At 40.3% G+C, this 18,559-nt stretch overlaps 1 protein-coding gene across 1 annotated transcript in view; it reads left to right on the forward strand.

The window, feature by feature from the left end:
• The window catches only part of DDR2 (discoidin domain receptor tyrosine kinase 2), a 214,340-nt gene extending 204,732 nt beyond the window's left edge, over positions 1-9,608 (forward strand). Inside the window, exons 15-18 of the mRNA XM_044003928.1 lie at positions 34-225; positions 1,855-2,089; positions 6,349-6,498; positions 7,468-9,608. Of these exons, the coding sequence (XP_043859863.1) occupies positions 34-225; positions 1,855-2,089; positions 6,349-6,498; positions 7,468-7,608 (718 nt within the window). The 3' untranslated portion in view covers positions 7,609-9,608. The remainder of the gene's footprint in view (positions 1-33; positions 226-1,854; positions 2,090-6,348; positions 6,499-7,467) is intronic.
• The last annotated feature ends 8,951 nt before the right edge of the window (positions 9,609-18,559 follow it).

The following is an 18,559-nucleotide window of genomic DNA, read 5'->3' on the forward strand; positions in this document are numbered from 1 at the left end:
TGTCCATCTATATTTGTCTGTGTCCTTCCAAAGGAATGATTTTCTCAAGGAGATAAAGATCATGTCCCGGCTAAAGGACCCAAACATCATCCGGCTGTTAGCAGTGTGCATTGCAGAAGACCCCCTATGTATGATCACCGAGTACATGGAGAATGGGGACCTCAACCAATTCCTTTCCCGACACGAGCCCCAGAGCCCTCCCTCCAGTAATGCGCCTACTGTCAGGTAACTGAGTCAGGCCGCTTTGGGTTTGGTTTATCTGGTACCACATTTTAGGAAGAATGCTGATAAGCTTGAAAGCATCCAGAGGAGAAGGAGGTGGATGGTAAGGGGGACCAGAGATCTTGTCATCACCTTCAACTTATCAGTTGAAGAAGCTTATCCCAAAGAATAGAAACCTTAAGGAGGAAATGATAGTTATCTTAAGTCATTTTTAAAAAACTGTCATTGGAAGGATTATACACGGTGTCCTTGACCCAGCAGGCAGACTAGAGGCAGTGGATAAAAATGGCAAAGAAGCTATTTTAGGCTTGTTATAAGGAGAAAGTTTTCAACAATTGCAACTACTCAAAAATTTCGAGTGAATGGCTTCTGGAGGTAATGGTTTCTCTTTCTCTCTACCAACCAGGCACAGTGCTAGACCCTAAAGATACAAATACAAAGAACTAAATAGTCTCTACTCTCAGGGAGTTTCTCTTGTAAAAGAGCTATATAAATATGAAATTTTATTATTTTCATCATCATCATTATTAGGTCTACATCTCAGTTTCTCTCTTTTTATAATAAAAAAATAGCTCTACAATAGAATAGCAATGTTTTAATCTTGTTTGAGAACTGATTCCTGAACATTACAGCATCAAAAAAAAATAATGTTAATCCATGAATTCAATGTTTATTGAATATACAGTGCTCTTTATGCCCAGCACTTTGCTAAGTGGTGTCAGTGATACAAAATGGCCGCGTTCCAGAGTTGAAAGCTACCTCAGCATCAATCTAGTCCAAAGATGTACCAGTGAGAATTCCATTGACAGCATACCTGACAAGTGGGCATTGGAATGCAAGATATTGTCCCAAACCTCAAGAAACTTTCTGTAGAGTTGGAGAAACTCATCTCTCCATACCCATGATTCAATTACATCCAACAAATTTATGTTATGTGCTAGGCACTGGCAAGTTAAGAGACCAAAATAAACTGTGCCTACTGTGAGGGTGCTTACATGCTACTGAGGGGAGGTGGTGCAGGAGGCGAATGCAGTACATATAAAGTAATTAACTACAAAGTACATGCAAAGTCATTTAAAGAAGGGAGAGATTACTAATAATGGAGAGGATTAGGAATGCCATCAAGTGTAAAAGGATAGCTAAAGTGCTTTGAAGGGAGCTAGGAATTCCACAGTACAATGCACAAATGAGGAAGGATGGCATTCCTGATGTAGGGAACTAATGAAAAGACAAGGGGATGGGAGATGAAATGTCATATGGGACAGATAACATATAAGCCAATTCAACAGGAACAGGGGGCTTGATGCTATAAAATATGAAACAAACCAGAAAAGGAAGGTGAAGGCTAGGTTGTGGAGACTTTTAAATGCCAAGATGTGGGTATGTATTTTATCTTAGAGACAACAGAAAATGATTGAAGATTTTAAAGTCAGGGTATGGGGCATGGCTCATGGTCAGATTTCTGCTTTAAGAATAAAGATTTGGCAGCTATTTGGAGGTTGGATTAGAGGCAGGGAAACCAGTTAGGCATTTACTGCCATAGTGCAGGTAAGGTGACAAGGTTTGCCTGTGTCCATCTGCATTCATCTGGGCTCTGGTTACTTCTGATTGTCCCCTCTCATATTTCCCCAGTTATATAAACCTGAAATTCATGGCCACACAGATAGCCTCGGGCATGAAGTATCTGTCCTCTCTAAATTTTGTCCACCGGGACCTGGCCACACGAAACTGCTTAGTGGGTAAGAACTACACCATCAAGATAGCAGACTTTGGGATGAGCAGAAACCTGTACAGTGGAGACTACTATAGGATCCAAGGTCGGGCAGTGCTCCCTATCCGCTGGATGTCTTGGGAGAGTATCTTATTGGTGAGTTTCCATACTTTCAACTTCTAAAAATCAATCAACAGGATTGATCAAAGATCTATTACTATCCTAGGCCCATAAGGTGGCATGTGTAGAACTGTATCAGAAATATTAGGAGAGCCTAAATAATTTTAATATTTACCCCTTATACTGTGTAATCTTATTGAAGCACCACTATGATCCTATCCTCTAATCAAAAATCTTCACTGGCTCTCCATTGCCAATGAATAAAATGATAAAATTCTATGTCTGCTTTTTAAGATTCTTTAGCCTTAAGGTCCTATGGTCTTAACACTATCTTTCATGCAGCAGGATGTTGAAGCCAGCTCATTGTTCTATTTGCAGTGTGAGCAAAGGCATCTCAGCTATTAGCAACTACTACAAACCAGGGCTTGATTCATCATTTTGTTGATTTCTAGACTTAAGAAAGTGATGGAGGAAATGTTTATAATTTTGATTAAACTTAAAAATATCTCATGGATACACTTTTTTTTTCTATTACTACTAATAACCAGCTGGTTATTAAACATTTACCAGCACACCCTTACTTTCATGTACTCTATATTCTAGCCACGTTGAACTAATCTCTGACTCCTTCTTGGCCTGCTCTTTCTTCTGGCTCCATACTTTTGTTCCTGCTCTTCTCTATGCCTAGAATGGACTACATCCCCAGTCCCCACTTGTTGAAGTCCCTCCCTTCTTTCAAGACCCACCTCAAATCCTAACTCTTCCATCAAACCTTCTATGATGTCAGGCATGCCCTGCCCACACAGGTGAGAGTCATTTGTCCCTCCTCAAACTCCTAGCACTATATCCTGGCCTCTCCTTCCATTATCTCATTCTCCCTTTCTCATGGTTTGTATACATATCCCTCCACCTCCTTCTCCTCCTCTCCTGTTGTTAAATTGTATGCTGCCTGACAATGGGAACTATTTCATATCTATCTTTGTATCCCCAGTGCTTAGCACAGGGTCTTACAATGGACTTGTGATTTCATCAGTATAGAGAACTCACGGTAAGATAACTCCCTCTACTAATGCAGATCAACGTATGTTCTACAATTATAATCTTAGAGAGTTACCTGGGGCATAAAGAGGTTAAGTGAACTGTTCAAGGTCATATAGTCAGTAGGTGTCAGAGGCCAGATTTGAACCCAGGTCTTCTGACTCTGAGACCAGCACTTTCTCTCCTTGGACATGCCATCTCTCATTTTGTACATGGTAGGTACTTAACAAATACTTGTTGCTGAAATAAGTGTTTTCTCTACTTGGGGAGGACTGACTTTCCACAATATCATTCTAGCCTTTTGTGGTAATATTTCCAAGATCTGTAGCTTCATGTACCTACATGATTCCTCCACCAATGCCTGACATCTCCCTTCCCCTACATGGTTGGGCTAAAAGGAATTAATTCATCACATTGTGGCTAAGATTGGTCTTGGACAGAAGGAAGAAAGGAAAAAAAAGAATGAAGGGAGGAAGAAAGCATTTATCAAACAATGGTTATATGACAGGCATTGTACTATATGTTTTACAAATGTTATTTTTTAAAAATAATATTTTATTGCTCTGAACTGATCCAACCATTCTGGAGAGTAATTTGGAACCATGCCCAAAGGGCTATAAAGCTATGCATACTCTTTGACGAAGCAATAACACTATTAGGTCTTTATCCCAAAGAGATCATAAAAAAGGGAAAAGGGCCCACATGTACAAAAATATTTATAGCTGCTCTTTTTGTGGTGGCAAAGAATTGGGAATTGAGGGGATGCCCATCAATTGGGGAATGTCTGAACAAGCTGTGGTATATGAATATAATGGAATACTATTGTGCTGTAAGAAACGATGAGCAGGCAGATTTCAGAGACACCTGGAAGAACTTACATGAACTGATGCTGAGTGAGATGAACAGAACCAGGAGAACATTGTGTGTGTGTGTGTGTGTGTGTGTGTGTGTATGTATATAGTATCGATAACATTGTGCGATAGACTTAACTCTTCTTAGCAATACAATCATCCAAGATAATTCCAAAGGACTCATGTTGGAAAATGCTCTCCATGTCTGGAAAAAAGAACTGTGGAATCAAGATGGAGATTAAACCATTCTGTTTCTACTTTTTTCTTTTTTGAGATTTCCCCCTTTTGTTCTGATTCTTCTTTCACAACATGAATGATGCAGAAATATGGGGGCTTTTGGGGGGGCAGGGCAGTGAGGGTTAAGTGACTCGCCCAAGGTCACACAGCTAAGTGTAAAGTGTCTTAGGCTGGATTCAAATTCAGGTCCTCCTGATTCCAAGGCCAGTGCTTTATCCACTGCGCCACCTAGCTGCCCCTCAGAAATATGTTTAATGTGATTATACATATATAACCTATATCAGATTGCTTGCTGTCTGGGGGAGGGGGGAGAGAAGGGAGGGAGGGAGAAAAATTTGGAACTAAAAATCTTATAAAAACAAATGTTGAAAACTATCTCTACATGCAACTAGAAAATAATAAAATACTTTTATGATCAAATAATATTTTATTTCCTCCCAATTACATGTAAATTTTTAACATTCTTTTTTTTTAAGTTTTGAGTTCCAAATTCTATCCCTCCCTCCCTGAGATGATAAGCAATCTGATATAGGTTGTATATGTATAATCACATATACATATTCATAATTTTGTACAAGAAGACAAGAAAAAAAGGCAAGAAGGAAGAAAAAAAAGAATGATAGTATGCTTCAGTCTGTATTCAGACAATATAAATTCTTTCTCTGGAGACAGCATTTTCCATCATGAATCCTTTGGGATTGTCTTGGATCATTGTATTGCTGAGAATAACTGAATCATTCACAGGTCTTCATTGTATAAAATGGTTGTTACTTTATACAATGATCTCCTGGTTCTGTTCACTTCACTTCATGTCAGTTCATTTGTGTCTCTCCAGGTTTTTTTTTTTTTTCTGAAATTATCCTGCTCATCATTTCTTATAGCACAGTAGTATTACATTATGATCATATACCAAGACTTGTTCATTCATTCTCCAATTGATGGTCATTCCCTCAATTTCCAATTCTTAGCTACCACAAAAAGTGCAATTGTTATTTTATCTAATCCTCAATAGCCCTAGGATGCAGGTGCTATTATCACCCCTATTTTAAAATTGAGGAAATGGAGATAGATAGATAGATGTTAAGTGACTTGTCCAGGGTTATAAGCTGTAAGTATCTGAGGCTGAATTTGAACTTATGCCTTCCAGACTCCAGGCTCAGCACTCTATCCACCTCACTATCTAGCTGCCTCTACACACTGTTTCTGGGTCCATGGGTTAATAATAATAATTCTAAATTTGATCGTCAACAATTAACCAATATTACTATATAGACACTTGAATTTTTTTCTCAACCATAGCTAATTATCCTTGGTAAATATCATTCTCGACTATCATAGTAATGAAGCACCATACCCTCCCTAAATAAGGATAGTGTTCAGTTCTTATCTTGACAGAGACTTTCTGGTTGTTTTTGAGCAAATCACTTGGGCTTTACATTCTCTAAATGATAGGACTATAATTTTTATCCCTGAAAATGGCTGAAGATCATCTAGGACTACTATTTCATTTTTCAGATGAGGAAATGTACAGAGGAAGGAGTTTAGGAATAACAAATAGGTCCATTGAGCTGGGGCATAGTCAGTGGAAGGGCAATAAATCTGGATGTTTTGGTAAAGATTTCTCAATTGCAATTTAATCCCATTCCAGCACACTCAGGAGTTTTGCCACTTAAGTAGACAGGCAGTTGACACCTTTCATTTACAGGACCCCTCCATCAATGCCAGACACCTCTGTCCCCAGATGGTTTGGGGAATAACAGAGAAAAGAAGGCTGGAAGCAACTTTGTGAAGGGTTTTCAATGTCAAACTGAGGAATTAGTATTGAATCCTAATGAAAACAGGGAGTGATATGATCAAATTTGTGCTTTAGGAATATAATTTTGCCAGCTATGTGAAAGATAGATTGGGGTGCTGAGATAATGGAAGCAGGGGGCCAATTGGTCATGTCTTCAATAGTACAGGTGAGAGGTCATTGAGAGCCTGAACTAGGCTGATATATAATGAGTGGAGAAAAGGGAACTTATGTGAAACCTGTAGAGGCATGAAGTCAAAAGCAATACATCCTTTGGGGTATGTCGTGTATGTGTGTGTGTGCACACATGTGTGCATATGTGTCTGTGGTAATCCTGAGTTTCTCTCTTTTTTCCTTCTCATTTCACAACTGACTAGGGCAAGTTCACCACGGCAAGTGATGTGTGGGCCTTTGGGGTGACACTGTGGGAAACCTTCACTTTTTGCCAAGAGCAGCCATATTCTCAGCTGTCAGATGAACAAGTCATCGAGAATACTGGAGAATTCTTCCGAGACCAGGGGCGGCAGGTAGGGAAGACTAAGGAGGGGTGGATGTGGATATGTGAGCTTCTAGAGAAGGGATTAGAAGGAAGCCCTGACTCAGTACATGTACATGTATACGAATATACTTCATGTAGTAAGAGAGTATAGAGAAACAGATTTAAAACTGAAAGTCCATTTTAGTCCAACTCTCACATTTTACAGGTAAGAGAAATGAGGCCCAAAGATGTTAAAAACTTGCCCAAGGCCTCATGGAATAAGTGATAAAGCTGAAATGTGATCCAAAGTCATCTGACTCCAAATGTAGGGGTTGAGGAAGGCTTCAGAGAAGGGGGCTTATAAACTGAGTCTTGAAGGATGGCTGGCACTTTGAATGGTGGAGAAAGAAGATGTTACAGGCAGAGAGGGAAAAGTGTAAAGAGGGCTATGAAGGCAGGAAAATATCAGGTATGTTTGGGAATAGGGAATAATGCATCTTGGTCAAAGTTTAGTGCAGGAGAAGGGGAGTAGACCAGTTAAGGCTCAAAAGCTAGAGGTGTTAGGGAGTTTGAGCTCCACTCAGTAGGTAATGGTAAGTCATTGAAATTTTCCGAGTAGGGAAATGACCATTCTGAGTAACCCAGATAATAACCTCAATACCCGATGATTGTTCTGTTGTGTATGACTCTTTCTAACCTTGTGGATCATAGTGTCTATGGGGTTTTTTGGACAAAGATACTGAAGTGGTTTGCCATTTCCTATTCCAGTGGATTAAAGGAAACAGAAATTAAGAGACTGGCCTATTATGTTTATGGCGTCAATGACTTTGCTAGCCCCTGGCTATGCTGGGGCAACACCTAGTCTGATATCAAATTGGGGGGAAACAAAGGAAGAGAAAGTTTAAACATTAATCCAACTACCGCCCCCTAAGACCCTTGGGCTTTTTCTATTTTGTTTTTCTTTTTGACTTTCCTTGTAATGTCTTCATTGTTGTTGTTTATTTGTCTGTTTCCAAAGACATACCTGCCACAGCCTGCAATCTGCCCTGATCCTGTTTATAAGCTGATGCTTAGCTGCTGGAGAAGAGACACCAAGAACCGTCCCTCCTTCCAAGAAATCCACCTCCTGCTTCTCCAACAAGGAAATGGAGAGGAGTGATGCAATCAACTCCAGACCACCTCGATGGTCCCCCAGTCCTCCCTTTAAAACCCACCACTTCTCCAAATCTAAGCCACTTCACTTGGACTTCTAATGGACCCTGGGAGGCAGAGGCTTCTTTGTTTTTCTCCTTTTTTTTTTTTTTTTACATTAAAGAACCAAAAAAGAAAAAAAAAGTCTAGATCAGAGGGAATCTTAAAAAAAAAGTCTCAACTGACATACTAGAGTTGAATCACAAAGGCTAGAAAATTCAAATAATTTATAAATGTTAAATATGCTTGTTTATAAATGTGCAAATTCTGTGATTTTTTTCTGAGTTCCCCTTTCTAGGAAGTGATTAACAAATCAGAACAGAGAAAGACTTGAAGGATACTGATACTGTGGGGAAGTGTTTAAGCCAAAAGGTTCAATGAAGTACTGGATCGTGGACTGATGATGGCCTATACGTTCTAATGAGGCCTTTCCCATTAACTCACGAGCTAATTTGGGCCAGTAACTGAATGTTTCTCCACACTATCCTCATGTGTAGGAATGGTTCTGATAGCATATTTGTAAATACACACACACCAATGACAACACCAACAATTACAAGCCCAGGTCCTGTGGTGATAGGGGCTCTGTTCCCCTGTGTGCCATTGGAGAATACCAGCATGGTAGAGAGAATCCAAGAAGAATTAGGCAGGTAAGACGATTTGCTATAGGTAAAGTCTCTTTCGAAAAGAAGGGAGATGAGGTAGGTGGAGGTAAAGAGGGTATGTGAAGGGAATCTGTACAAGTGTATAATAATAACTGGACACTCTTTTTCTCTTCAGTTTATTCAAGTATATTCAGATGTGGATTTCCCCAAGGAATGACCTGATTTTAAATCATATTCAATTCGTATCTGGGACTGGTAGATCATGATTGAAACTGCTGTTGTAGAATCTTAGCTATGGAAGGATCCTTGGTCCAAACTCAAGGGAGCTATCAGAGATGGGATCCTAGTCACCATCTCCAGGGATACTTGGTATTCTGATCTGACCCATTGAATTCCTCATTTGCTGTGGATTCTTCCTATGGACAGGGCTTTTGACTTCTGCAATTATTCTCTCGTGTACAGCCTCTCTGAATCCTTGTTGGACTTGACTTAGCCAGCATGAAGTGGAGCATGAGGCTGACTGGGGTCTCCTCCTTTGGATACTGGGGTCATTACTTAAATTGTCCCAACTTCATGTTACAATGAATGACCTCAGAGGTGATTCTGATTGCTCACAAACCCCAAGCTGTTCAGCTCAGCAAAACAACAACAACAACAAACTTTCAACTCAGAAAACAGGGAGACATAAAGAATTTCAGCAGAACTATAACTAGGGAGGGACAGTAGGGGCTTTTCCCCAGGGTGATGAAATTTGGAAGGAACCAGTACCATTTCTCTAGAGTGCATTTTCTCTCTACCCCATCTCTAGGAGTCAAATTGCATGTGAAATCCTTCCCACCCACCCCACTTTCAATGTTCTACTTTATCCCAGGTCATGTTTTCTTTCACTTTTGCTCACATACTTGTCCCCAGGGCAAATCCTTCCATCTCTCTAGTAGCTGTCAGTCTTTTGGTAAGAAAAAAACCTATGGGTCTCCTGGAGGCATATTTCCTACTTCCTGCTGCTTACTTCATGTGAAACTCCTTTTTTTTGTCCCAGGTCCCCCAAATTCTTAATTACAGCTGTGGATTTCAGGAAACATTTTCTAAGCCAAGGAGCCAAGCCACTGTCTCACAGCTTTCTCCACCCTCTCTTCCCACTTTGAACAATTCAAGGTTCTGATTGTTTTTCCCAAATCAGTTTTCAGAATCACTACTAGGGCAAAAGCAAAGATTGAAATCCTAGATTCTCTGCTTTAATCCACTGCCCTTAAAAAGAGGCACCTATTTCCTGTCTATAAGCTCTTATGTGGCCAGGGTTATGTACTTCTTTCCTTCCTTCCTTCCTTCCTTCCTTCCTTCCTTCCTTCCTTCCTTCCTTCCTTCCTTCCTTCCTTCCTTCCTTCCCTCCTTCCTTCCTTCCCTCCTTCCTTCCTTCCTTCCCTCCTTCCTTCCTTCCTTCCCTCCTTCCTTCCCTCCTTTCCTCCCTCCTTCCCTCCTTCCTTCCCTCCCTCCTTCCTTCCCTCCTTCCCTCCTTCCTTCCTTCCTTCCTTCCTTCCTTCCTTCCTTCCTTCCTTCCTTCCTTCCTTCCTTCCTTCCTTCCTTCCTTCCTTCCTTCCTTCCTTCCTTCCTTCCTTCCTTCCTTCCTTCCTTCCTTCCTTCCCTCCCTTCTCCCTCCTTCCCTCCTTCCCTCCCTCCCTCCTTCCTTCCTTCTTTTTTGTTTACTCTTTTTCTTTTCTGTTTACACTCTCTTTGATTCTCTCCTTCAATTCACCTGACTGATGCTTTTGTGCACTAAAGTGGGTCTATACAAATTCATATTTGAGGTTAGCTTATTTAGTCTGGATTGGTCTGGCCCTAGTTCAAGAAACAAACCACTTCAGAGGGCTAACAAATTGATCCAAACTGGTAGTTTGCATGTAGTAGTAGATGCTGAATGCATATTTCTTAAACTGAAAAGTTAAACAGGTGGTATCACCAGACACTCTCTTGTCTTTTTGTGTGAGAGTTTGATATTCCAATATTTAGGCTTTAGAATGAAGACACAGTCCCAATCACTGTTCAAATAAAACAGAGAATCATAGAGTGATGAAATCTCAGAATTGGAAAAGACCTTACAAGCTATCGAATCTAACCATGACCTGAGCAAAAATTCCTTTCTATCATATACCCCCAAAGTGGTCATTCAGCCTCTACCTGAAGACCTGTAGCAATAATAGGGGACGCCTTTCTTATGGAAGCCCATAAATCATCAATAAATTCATCATTAAACATTTTAAGCACCTTCTAAATTTGTCTGACACTATGCAAGGTTCTGAAGATACAAATACAATAGTAAAATAGTAAGAGACCTTCCATTCTATGAGAGGACATAGCATGTTCACAGATAAATATGTGATATATAGAAAATGAAGTGAAAGGAGGAAAACCTTTACCGTCTATGATGAGGGCATTTCTCAGAACAATGAATTGAAAGTAGAAATCTCCTACAAAATGTTGCATGTGGCCTCAGAGTTTAATAGTAGACAAATGGCTATAAGACTCATTTCTTTAGCTAGAAGAAGGCAGTATGGAATTTGTGGAAGAAAGAGGAAGAGAGAAAAAGATTTGGGGGGGGGTTATAACATTTCTTGTTTCCTTTGGAGTCATTTCTCACATTCAGAGAAGATGTGACATCTCTCTAGGCAGTGCCTTTGGACACTGCAAATCCCAAATTGTAACTATGCCAGTGAGTATATAGAGAACTATAACTAAACTTGGAAAGTTTACTTCCAGTTAAGATAATGATCCAAAGCAGAAGGCACAAAGGAGGTGGAGGGAAAGGGGAGAAGCCCAAAATGTTGTGGGTGATGAGGAAAGGTTGTAATGTAATGTAGACTAAAGAGTGCTGAGGATAGGGCAGAGGGTTGAGTTTGGCAAGAAGTGAGGGGACAAAATCGCAGAGCAAGAATTTTTTTTTTAATGAGAGAGAGAGAGAGAGAGAGAGAGAGAGAGAGAGAGAGAGAGAGAGAGGGAGGAAGGGAGGGAGGGAGGGAGAGGGGAGAGGGGAGAAACAGAAAGCTGGCAGAGTATAAAGAGGATGGAATGATATACAAAGCAGGTTAGGACAGAAGTGATGATCAGTCCTTTCTGGGAGTCAAGAGACATTGGATGGCACAAGTGAGTGTATTGAAGATAAGAAAAGAATTATGGAAGAATAAAGGACAACTGAGCTGTTCAGGGTGGAATGAGGGGAATTCTAAAGTGATTAAAAAACCCCACACTCTGCCACCAGAGGGTAGCATTGTCTTACAACAGAAGCACATCAGGGAGGCCCTTGTTTCAGGATTTGTAGGTAACAATGGGTTAAAGTATTAAGGGCAACCTGAGATTTCAGGTGGATTTGAACCAAATTTCTCATGGCATGCAACTCTGGAATTCACTCACGGATACATAGAAAGTGTAGGTCTAAGCAAAACCAGTGACAATTCAGTCTCCTACTACCCCATCCTCTATCCACTGACTTCTGGCTTATTAACTTGGTATGTCAATGCTAGGTAGATGCCTAGGAATACTGATTTGGTCTTGCTTGGAGCTGAAAGAGATGGTTGTATTAGATCCTAACTTCATAGACCACATAAATAGTGAAATAGCCGTGAAATTGCTACCCTGAGGGTGGGCCCATCCAACCTCAGGAAGAATAGAGAGGATAACTTCTTGAATAGCCTGTCAGTCCTAAGATCTTCTAACTCTAGAGTACACTTGTTGCTCACTATGGTGTTTTCTTATGGGCTATTGTCACTGGCTAGTTACCCTTCTTCATGGCAGGATCCCACTGAGAAAGGAAAAGTGAAACTTTCTTGGAGATACTGATAACTGCCATAGTTAAATAAGGCAAAAGTAAGAAGACACAGCCCTTTTCTACTGATCTCTGCCATGTCCTTGACCTTGGCTGCAAGGTTTCTGGGGAAGCTCCTGGTATAAGCAGTGCTGTCTCATGTGGGAGCTCTATGACATCTTTCCTTAGTCCCATCCCCTCTATTGCCTCTCAGTATTCTACTTATCTCATTTGGCCAATCTGAGGAGCCATTGAAGACATGATCATTTCTATTCCTGCCTGGAGTAGGAAAGTTTAGTGTGAAGCTTATCCAAATCGTGCCCCTTCTAAGGAAAGACATTCAGTGGTACAGGAGCTTAGAAAGGGGTGACTCCCTGTTTGCCTCAGGATCAACGCAGTTTTCTCATTTTTCTTTTAAAAATGAAATCCTACAGTTAGGAAGCCCACCAGGCACAAATGTATATGGGCTCTTCTCTTGCATCCATCACAGAAATCCTACCAACTTCATTAATACTCATGACTCCAGCACTCAGAGTGCTCTGTCACAGCCAAGCTGTAGAAATCACTGGCTTGAGTCACAAATGATTGTAACCTTGGCTGAGGAATGTTCAACTGACTTAGGAAAGAAATGTGTATACAGAGTTTATGGGCTATGTGTGAACATGTTTTTCCATTAGGGCTTATCAAAGCTGATGCTTTCCCCATGACCCACAAGGAAGTAAGACCTATTAGATATCAATAATGTGGGAGTAGTCCACATGTTTTGGGTAAAAGAGGAGAGAAGATGGAGATAAAGAAGGAAGCATATTGAAAAGAAACAGCATCTGTGTTGTGCAGAACTATGAATGAGAAGATAAAAATTGAAGAATCTGATTACCCAGAATAAAGAACAGGATTATGACTGAGCAGGATCACTAGAAGTTTTTGTTTCTAACTATAATTTGTAAGCTTCGATCTTGCAATAGACAATCCAAACCCTTTCCTTTTAGTAGATTTCTTTGAACGTGCATATTTCTCAGAATATTCCTGGAATATAGACATCCCAGTCCACATGGAAAGATGCCTCTGAATTGCAATTTAAGTGGTTTTTTTTTGTAGGAACATATGAATGTCATTTCCTCTTGGTAAACATTCTTGGAAGCTTGAATTGGAAGGTAAAAAGGACTAAGTGGTTAATGGTGATTTGATTGTCTACATTGCAAGCTCAGTTGCTACAAATAGCTCCATCACTAGTGGTCACAAAAAGGCGGTATATGGTTATCTTGTTGCCTTCATTCTTCTTAGCCCTTGCTGCCTTGTGATTTAGCCCTGATTGGATGTGGTAAGAAAAATTCTGTCCTAGTGCATTTCTGCTGAATGTTAGAGGGAACATTATAAACGCAACTGTAGAAGATGCCTTGCAATAGGTGAATCGCTTCTCTTAATTGATCAGCAAGACCATTAAAATGCTGCTTCTTACTGTTCCAGAAGGTTAGGAATGGGTTTGACTTTTTAAAAGACACATCAGGGATATGTGACCTCTTTCTTGTATGTTGGCTGAAGAATGGAGAACTTCCCTATCGTATTTCTATCTTGAGAACAGTAGTTATGCTAGGTAATCCCTGTGTGTGTAATTGTGGTGAGATAACAAGAGGACTCCCTGATTTAAAATCAATGTTTCTACCAACAATGAATGAGAAGAACATACTGAAGTAGTATTGGACATGGCTCCCCTTCCTCTTTCCCCATCCACCATGCATGTGTGGAATAGCTTTTCTTCAGAAGAGAAGGAAAATTTTGTCTTTTTTGTTATCAACATGAAAAGGACCACTGGATTCATAAGTAGCTCAACCACTACTATGGAATAAGCTGGTTCTGTTTAGAAAACCTGATCCCGAAGCATTAGAGTCACACTGTAATTCTGCAAGAGCTGCTTCAAATTCATAAGATCATAGAGTTAAAAATCAAATTAGATGGAGGATGGAGGTGAGGAGAGCAAGCCTGTTGGAGCTGAAAGAGAGTGAAAGAAAATGATCATAAAAAAAATCCCAACTAAATATATGGAGCAAATTCAGGAAAGAAGGAACTTTTGTTTCCTTGAATATTCTCTTAAACATTAAAGGAAGGATGAAAAAGGTAAAAATATTGCCCAAATCAGGACAGTGCAGATTTGTAACACATGGCATCGATTTCCCTTCCTTTGTGTGTTCACTAATGGTTCCAGATCTATAATATCCTATTTGTGGCAATCTGTCATCTTCTGATAGATTTTACCAATATAGTCAGTTGCTCCTCTAAGTACAGAGCACAGCTTCTTTGTCCCAAGCCTGGGCCTTTCATAATAACCTAGTTAGCATCTCCTTCAATTATTTTTGAGAAGTACTTTACAGGACTTTCTGAGAAGAATATAATCTGGCCCCAAAACCTGGAACAGGCAGGCTGATGTGAAGTCAAAGCAACGTGTATGCAGAAAGATTTAAGAGAAGTTTGGGGCAGCAGGAGGGATTGAAATCATTATGTTCAAAGAAAAGGTTTGTTCTTGAAAAGGTTTGTTCTTAATATAGAGGTTTAGAAATAATTTACAGTTGGGACAATGTCTGCATATACACCAAACTCAGGTGGTTTGTCTGGTCCACCGTGGTGCCGTTTCATCCATAGGGTTATTTTCTTCTCCTCTCACTCTCTGGTTGGATAATCTCTTTGTGGACAACTTGGGTCTCTAAAGCAGAGTGGCACATTCCTCCTGAGGACAGTGAATATCTGTGCCCTGTTCTGTCCCTCCTAACAGCTCAGAGGACATTGTGTCTGATTGAGTGCTGATGAACAGCAAACCAATTTAATCTCCGTTTATAGCTATCATACTCATTCCAAAATAGAATATATACAAATTCTCTGTATTTGAAAAAAAAACACAAGACGTGATACCCATTGTATATTTTCTTTTCTTCCTTATTTATTCTCTGTATGTCTGTCAGATGATAAAATGTAAATAATAATGATTAAAGAAATATGCTACTGATGGAGCCTTTTTAAAACAACAACAACTGTGTAAGGAGAACCAGATCTGGGCTTTGACCTCTGGAGGGGAGAGGCTGTACCTTTGGGCAAGTGGAGGCTGGGATATGGGAACAGAGATAAGGGGACACCTATCATCCAGCAGAGTATTTATATGAAACTCTAAATACTGGTTTCTGCATATGGACAAGAACATTATGATCTCAGAGATTCTGCTCTTCTGTAGATTTGACCAACCTTATTAACTCAGTCCCATTCAGCCATAATAGAATGGAGAATTTAACGTTTTCACAGCAGGACAAACAGTTCCCAAGAACACTAGGGCCACAGATTGGATGGAGGAGGGGCACTTTTGGTTGGTTATAGAGTTGATCGACAAAATCCTTCCTGCCCAGTTTCACACCTAAACAGACTGCCCCCAGACATCTTCCACCACAGGAAATAGCACTAACTGCTCAGAACAAGCAGAATAGAGAAGAAACTTTAGATATCTAAAGTACAGATCAGGATGAAACCCAATAATAAAATTCATCTCTTCCCAACACCAGTTCTTGAAAGACCCATTGTTTTGTTTTATTTATTTTTTTTGCCTGAGGAATTTCAAATGTTTATCTAGTGTCCATAATGGAATAGGGAGGAGTGTGGGGAACAGAATGATAGAGAAGAAAATGGGATTCCCTTAAGGGTACACTTTGCATTTGGAAGTAATTGGTCAATTTCCTTCTTTGCTTAGGCAACCTGAATTAAAGGCAGTGCCTACTTGGGTAGGGGTTGTAGCAGCTTTTGGTCAAATAGACACACCTAAGAAGTAAGGGAAGATAAAATTCTATAGACCTGGGGCAGCACTAGGGGACAAAGATAATTCCAGAAGCCTTTCCCATCATACCTCCAAAAGGAAGTTCCCATTGTCAGGTGGTTACCCCATCTATCCTCTATAAAAGCTTTGGCCTTTCTACCATTGGGGAGAAAGATGTCTCTAAGCTATCTCCTCCCCTTCAGGTGAGGAATTTGACTTCCCTCTAGATCACTTTCTCCAGGGCCCAAATAAAGACCATTTTATTCTAATTGGATTGTGTGCCAGAGTTGTAATTCTTTACAGAGGAATACCTAAGGACCCCCACACCAACTATTTCCCCCATGACATATCGGATAGCAGGGACTGTGATTCTACTTTTCTGGAGCAATACAGAAGTTTGAGTTGTCAAGAAGAGGGTAGGGATAGAAGAGAAAATGCTCCCAGTAGCAAATAAAATAGTCATAAGCAATCTGATAATCAATCTGATAATCAATTCCCTGGGAGATGATTAAGCAAAGTAATGTTATATTACAGCTTTTTCTTATCTAGACATTGGTCCCTATTTCCACATTCTTCCAAGATGCTCAAATTGCTTTTGGAACACAACCTGCCAAGAAATCAGAAGCAAGGGAACAGAAGCAGAATCAAGGGCCTGAAAAAAAAATCCCTTCTGCATCGTGTTTGGCAAATGGTCATCCAGCCTTTGCTTGAAGACCCCCAGAGAAGGGCAACTACTACCTCCTGAGCCAGTGTGTACTGCTACTATCTGAAGACTCTTGACATCAATCCTAAATTTGGCAGTCTGAAACTTCAACTCCTCACTCCTAGTTCTGGGGCTAAGCTAAATAAGTTCTTCAAATAATGGGAGATAACTATGAGGTCCTATTGTTCCTCACACTTCTGTGTTACCTTCCCCCACCAATCTCCTCTTCTCTAGGCTAAAAATCTCCAATTCCTTCATTCCTAGCACTTAGCATGGTTCATGGCACATAGCAAGTGCTGAGTAAATGATAGTTTATCAGTGAATTAACATTTATTTAGAACCTACTATATATCAGACACTGTACTAAGCACTGGAAATACAAATGCAAAACAATAAAAAATTCACAGTCCCTGACCTCAAGGAACTTAAAATCTAATGGGAAAAGATAATATACAAAAATTTGGGAGTGCTGGGAGATGCTATGGTGGTGAGAGAAAGTACCTGGCTTGGGGGTGTGACAGAGAAGTCCAGAAGAGTCCAGTCAGGTTGGAAATGAAGAGATGATTGGCTGAGATGCCCTCCTTAACTGGAGATTCTGGGAGGAGCTTTATGCTATTTGCCCTCCATCTCTACCCTTCAATCAGAAGAAGAGGCCCTAGGGGACAGAAGATGCTGATGAGGGCTGAACTGATACTGTAGGATGAAAAGAAGGTCCTTGGGTGTGATGGAGAATATTATGAAAACATGGTATTCAGAACGAAACACAATAATCTAAGTTGGAGAGGAAGGAGGTCGGATCAGGACAGAACACTAACAGAATAGTTTTACTTAGATACTTTTCTTATATTTCCAAGACTGTTTTAGCTTCTTTGGCAAGTTGTATTATGGCTTGAGTATATTGTAAAAATGCAGAAGGGCAGTCAGGTGGCACAGTGGATAGAATATTGGGCCTGGAGTTAGGAAGACTTGAGTTCAAATCCAGCTTCACTTACTAGCTGCTCCCTGGGCAAGTCACTTAGTACTTCCTGCTTCTGTTTCCTCACCTGTAACTGGAGAAGGAAATGGCAAGCCACATCAGTATCTTTGCCAAGAAAACCCCAAATGGGGTCATGATGATTCCAGCATGCCTGAGCAACCACAAGAATGGAGAAGTATGGATCAAATGTCCTGGTGAGAGAATGCCTGAACAACAGCACATTCCACGTAATGGAATGTCATTGAGCTGGGAAGACTTAGATGAACTGACCCACAATTTATACAACAATATCATCAAGATCAATGACTAGGAAAGACTTGAAGATGCTGATCGATGCAGTTATAGGGAACCCGTCTTAAAGCATGTTACTCATCCCCTGACTCGAGGGGAAAGCTTTTAAGATGGGCGGTTTCTTGATTCTTAGGCAGATGGCTTAAGTGCCAAGGGTCAGGTAGCTGGTAAAGTGTCTGAAAACAGGATTTGAACTCAGATCTTCTTGACTCCAGGTCCAGCATTTATCTACTGCAATCCCTGGAGATCTCCTATATTTTTTGGACATGGCTGATGCTGAAATTTATTTTGCTTGACTATGCACATTAAAAAAAAAAAGCTAATATTTACATAGTGTCTACTATGGGCCAGGCACTGTTCTGAGTACTTTTTATAAATATTATCTCATTTGATCCTCACAACCACCCCAGGAGGTGGGTGCTATTATTATGCCCATTCTTACAGATGAGGAACCTGAGGCAGACAGAAGTTAAGTTACTCACCCAGGGTCACTCAGCTAGTAAGTGTCTGAGGCAAATTTGAACTCAAGCCTTCCTGACTCCAAGCTCTATGCACTTCGCCCTCTGGCGGCCTGTTTGTTACAAGGGCTTTGTTTTTTAATTTTTGACATGAGATGAGTAAACGAATGCTTAGTCATTGAAAATATAAGACTTAAATCTTGAAAAATAAATATAAAAGAAGCTGGAAATCTTTTTTTTTTTTTAGAAGCTGGAAATCTTAAAGAAAAACAGTCCGTGACAGCGGGGGTGGGGGCTGGG

Source organism: Dromiciops gliroides, chromosome 4 (assembly GCF_019393635.1).
Source record: "Dromiciops gliroides isolate mDroGli1 chromosome 4, mDroGli1.pri, whole genome shotgun sequence".
Classification (NCBI taxonomy): Eukaryota; Metazoa; Chordata; class Mammalia; order Microbiotheria; family Microbiotheriidae; genus Dromiciops; species Dromiciops gliroides.